Source organism: Papilio polytes, unplaced genomic scaffold (genome assembly GCF_000836215.1).
Source record: "Papilio polytes unplaced genomic scaffold, Ppol_1.0 DF821734.1, whole genome shotgun sequence".
In the NCBI taxonomy this organism is placed as follows: domain Eukaryota; kingdom Metazoa; phylum Arthropoda; class Insecta; order Lepidoptera; family Papilionidae; genus Papilio; species Papilio polytes.
The window spans coordinates 173,195-178,764 of NW_013527470.1; the positions used below are offsets into that span (position 1 = coordinate 173,195).

At 37.5% G+C, this 5,570-nt stretch overlaps 1 protein-coding gene across 1 annotated transcript in view; it reads left to right on the forward strand.

Moving 5' to 3' along the window:
• The window catches only part of LOC106108185 (nuclear receptor-binding protein homolog), a 33,273-nt gene that overhangs the window by 21,148 nt on the left and 6,555 nt on the right, over positions 1-5,570 (forward strand). The window contains exon 2 of the mRNA XM_013289287.1: positions 5,405-5,568. Within this exon, the coding sequence (XP_013144741.1) occupies positions 5,405-5,568 (164 nt within the window). The remainder of the gene's footprint in view (positions 1-5,404; positions 5,569-5,570) is intronic.

Sequence of the window (5,570 nt, forward strand, 5' to 3'; positions counted from 1 at the left end):
AATCAACTGCCACATATTATGGCATGTGCCTCTCCATTGCTTATTTGGTCTCGGAACCTAAAAACTTCGATCCGGGTCGGTGGTCGTGCTAAAACTTCTTGATAGCAGGATAAACAATTCCGTCGCTTCAGTCGCGTTGATTATCAAAATCGAGATCACATGAACGTCGCTGACGTTTCCTGGCATTGACGTCTTTGGTCTGCGAGATGAGCGCCCGTCGTAAACAAAACATTGGCACTGTTGGAATCGCCGCGAATTCAGGATTGTACGTAGTCTGGAGGATAAAACTTTATTTACTAAAGAGCTAAGGTATCAATCATATTGAAACACCTACAGCTCTCGCAATAATATGTATTTGTTACAAACGTCAAACATTTACAATTAACATGTGATGCAAAATATCGAGGCGTTTATTTTGCGCGTGTTTGTCGCGTCGTGCACTTAGTGCTCGCTAATTCCGAGACGCGTCGGGTGCTAAAACTGACGTGTGTCCGCGATCTAAGAGACAATTGCCTATGTCACCGCAACACGGCCACAACACGATCCTTGGAAAAGCATTAAAGGAAACGTGTTAGTTTACGCTACAAATTCACAATAATTTACATAAAGTTGTAGAGATTTCAGACGGAGGAAAATGAAAATAGCACAAATTCCAACGAACATTGCAGTGATTTGACAAGGTTTGCATCTTGCTGCAATACGTTACATAATTTTGCAGACTTCGTATTGTAGAATATCCAATAGTTTCCAGCGATGCATTTGCATCAAATTTAATATCGGAACGTCCGCTTCGTTCGAGAGCCGGTTATATGTGTACTTATGTTGAATATTTTCAGACTAATTTTTAATATTTTGCTGTAGGTTTAAGACTTTATTGTTTTTATATTCAGTTTTATTGAATTTTTTCTATCATCTTTACAAGATTTCTTCCTTTTGGTTCTCCTCTATGGTTCACCATACGGCCGTGATAGTGAATTGCTGGAGAACTGTTTAAGTAAAGGATTGAGCGTGACAACGTGATCATTAGGTTTAGTTTCAAATGCAAACGAGACAGTAATAATGCTTTTTTGCTTGTTTAACTTTAAGCATGTTGCCATACCTTCCAGTTATTGCTTGCATTGAATGTCAATTCTAAGAAATTGAATTTGCGGAATTATCTGCAATGTTTGCTGCGGGCATTAACGGTACAAAGGTCAAGAGGCATCACACTCTAACACCTGATACGACATTAAAAATTTGTAATGCGTTTTCGTCGATGTATCGTATTCGAATCTGACGTTGGGGGCGGGACAACTCTGGCCATACTAGGCTCGTGAGTTCTACAAGAAGTGATTAGCTGGTGTAAAATATAGAAAATCACACATTGAATCATTAATTGCACCAGCGAGCCCTAGAAACATAACATAGGAGTGAACGAACCCGGTTGTGATATCGCGTGGGCTGCGTCCTGCCGACAAGACCAGACCAGAATATTTTATGTGACAATGCAGACGCTTTCCTGCGCATAATTTTCTTCTTATGACGACAGTCCATCATCTTAAAAGACAAAACAATCGATTGATAACATTTTAAGAGATCGTTTTGCTAAAATTTCAATCCAGGAAGAACTAGTATTAAGCTATCCATTTGATAATTATGACATATTTTTCTCCATGGTATGTATGGATATGGTAAGGATTTAGCACAGAGGTAAACTTTATAATCAAATGAATAGAGGTTAACCTATTTATGTATGTAATGTACACAGTACGCACAACAGATTACGCACGGCGCTGCGCCGGCCGTGCCGATATTGTTTCACGGCAATTATGCTTGCGGTAGGTCAGCACTGCCGTGGCCATAATGTGCTCTATAACTCATAAACTCCATACACTGAACAATAAATCATGAGACGAATACGAGTGATCGCATGCATAAATGTGATTATTATTCTGGGAAAGAGCCAGTTTATTAATTTAACAAACTCTCGTAGAACTGTGACTGCTTACCTTTTACAAGCAATTTCTAACCCCTCCCCTACCTCCCACTGTAATGTACTATTTACAATGTAACATAAACTGGACGCTTGCTATGAAAGTAGATTGCGCACGATCAATACAACCAGCAATCTTTACTTAAGAATTCACGTTTTTCTGTTCAGAAAACTATAGACTAAGCACAAACAAACACACCTATAAAACAATCTTATAAAAACACATTTCTGACATCCCGTTTACAATCAGGATGACGTATTCAGCATCCCCAGTGTGAGTAAAATTGCAACAACAAGACGATTAGAACCGGCTCATCTCTGATTTGACATGTACAAATTCTTTAACGAATAAAAAAATCAATAAAACGGTGTTTGTATAAAAATTGACCTTTCAAAAGTGTGCAAATAATATCTGTCATAAATTACCAAGAAATATTGACATGTTGTAATTTAAACTTGTCGTACGAATACAAGGAAATGAAATAAGGAAGACATTATAATTATCTTATTTCGATATGCGCACTTCCTTATTCTGGCAAGTTACGCACGTATCGCTTTTTATTTGTGAAATGATATTCGATCGGAAGTGCTCGAGGAAACAGCGCGATGTTCAGCTCGTAACAATGTTATTCTTTGGCAAATATTTATAAAATGTTGTTCAAAAGCAATAATGTCATATTTCTGGGCAATTCAGTTTTATATTATTTTCTAAATGTAATCACTGAATTTGTTTTTGAAGATATTAAGTGGCCGAAAAACTTTAACATCCTTCTAAATATTTCTAGTTCTTCACATATTACGCATAAACGCAGTCAATGTATGCTCTCTGGACACATCACAAGGGCTTCATTGTCCTGTTGCCCGACAACTGAGTAAGCTATTTTAAGATCAACAGAGTCCACTGTGTTTATATTTGTGTGTTTGCAGAATTATCATCAATATAATTTAAGTGCATACAGCATGTTTTTACTAAAACATACCCACTATATACTATCAAAAGGAAAAGCTTTTAATAAATTACTTAGTAAAAGTGTGTCGTGAGCTGTGTACCGGTCGGGCCCCTATCGCAGCGCGTAATGAATAACAAATGGACAATTAATGATCGTTCGTCAGCACCGAGCTAATTTTACATCGGCTATCTACGCCGCCTCGCCTTGCCTCGGACGCGGGACGCCGCGGTCTTTGCTTGCTAATAGACATAGACACAATCCATAGACATCCTTTTTCTTTGTGGTCTCCTCGTATGTTTATTTGCTCTTCTAGCAATTTAGTTGTCACTGTCTTGGTTATAGCAACTACGTGTTCGCCAAACATTACCTAAAGCCTTTTACTTTATAATCTTTTATCTTTAATCTTTCAAACATATAATGTGTATTTATTTTTAAAGCGATATAATAATAATTGAACAAATAATGTAAAGTAAATAGCTCAATATGGCTTTAGTTGGAGCTCAAAGCAACCTTCATTAGGGTGCGGATGGCATTCCCCCGGGCGATGCGCGGCGGCCGCCGCTTCCATACTCGGCGTCTCGGCCGCTCTGGCCGCTACCAATACGATTTGTTTTATAGATACTTATTAACTACTATGATACTGTTCACTGGAATGTTGTCCATTTAGTACATCAAATGGCATGTTTTACGGAACAGAAAATTTACTTGGTATCCTTGCTGGTTACTACATAATTGTAAAAACCTTTGTGATTTACCCTTAAGGACCAATTTCACTAGTTGATAACCCGGTCATTGTGCAACATTCGGGGAGGACCCGCCTACGGGATTACGCATAAGTAAATTTTTTTGGTCGATGTAAAGCAAGCGGATAATGATTCAACATGTATACTGCGCAGTAAAGAGTATTATACGGTACTCGCATGCGGGCCCTACGGCATGCGTGAACAGAAAACTCTTGTATCCCACATACTTGTGGCAACGAGAAATCAAATTGCGCCATAAATCTTTAAGCTGCAAGCGATATGAAGAAGTGACATAAATTAAATACAACTCTGTTTATCTCCGTCTGGTTCAATTTTATGCTACAATTTAGATGATGGCGAATTTTTATGTCAATGAGCACAGATTAATAGTCAAAGAGTTCAGTTTTATTTGGTCGTATCTAAATACGAATATGATATGAATCTCCAGCACATAAACAGCTCTGATATCCTCGTTATGTAATCAAATCAATGAGGCGCCATTTCGATGAAATAATTTGATAAGCACATTTCTGTATCTATTGCCTGTGTATTGGATTCATTAAAATGTAAATCCATTTTATTACTTGGATTATACTATTTGAATTTCGCATTAATTTATAATTTAGATGGATTTTCTAGAACTACTCGTTTTCTCACGCCTTAATCCAATAACATGCGTAGAAAAAGAATGTTTGCTAATAATTTTAGCACGATAAATACGAATCTCATTGGTCTTACAACTAAAGACATTTTAACAATTAAATTACCTATTTAATCAATTGTAATGTCGTACTACAGTTATAGAAATTGCTTGTTATTTAAGTATTCCATCGCCCAGCTTTGAATAGCGCGTTATCCGAATCCCCTGTTATTTAAAGGGAAAAATAAGAGCAACAATTGAATGATTGCTCGTTTGAAAGATGGCACAATTCCCGCCACTTATTGCTAATTTACATTTATTGCCCACTCTTTATTCGGTGAAGGTCAAAAAGTCATTTTAAGGTCAGGTCAGGGATTACGACCTAAGAAATATTTTGTCGACTGTGCAGTGTCCGCTGATGAAACGTGCAGGTATAAAGTTAGTGTTCTGTCAAATATAACCTCACTCCTGAATGTGAAAAAGACTCCTCTAAAATATTCAGGCTTCTGAGTGTAAAGAGGTTCTCCTAATATTAGAAATTATTAGTCTTGTAGGATGTTGTCTTAAAACAACTAAGATAATAACAATTAATTGTGTTAGTATCTACTATATCGCTTTCGAAAAAATAAATCCATGTATAAATTATTTCAACAAAAATTCTGTAGAGATGAGAAATGTGAATGCATTTGTATTTTAAAGTCCAAGAAATGAAGGTAGTGCACATAAATGTGATGTAAATTGAGACCATGTAGATGTTATCATCGGACGCCGGCATTATTATAAAATGTTCGTTATGTGATCCTTTGCGCTGCTGCAATTAAGATAATATTTATATGTCCTCGATTTACTTCTCGTATTTCGTTTCAACAAAGTCAGTCCAACAAGTTTGTCCAAGTATGTTCTTAAAAATATTTACATTACTTACTTGCAGTATACAAATAATGCAATATCTTTGTATCGTTTTTAAGCTTTCAAATTTGCTTGTGATCAGACAAACCGGGCCGGAATTAAATCGTAACAAGCTACTATTATTTAATTAATGTAACGGCTGATATAGACGTAGGATTGTTTAATGCATGTATGTTTGTTGGGGTTGCAGGTGGAGCAGCGTGACGTGCCGGGCATCGACTGCGCGCACCTCGCCATGGACACCGAGGAGGGCGTCGAGGTAGTGTGGAACGAGGTACAGTTCTCCGAGCGCAAGAACTTCAAGGCGCAGGAGGATAAGATCCAGCTCGTGTTCGACAACCTCACGCGCCTCGAGC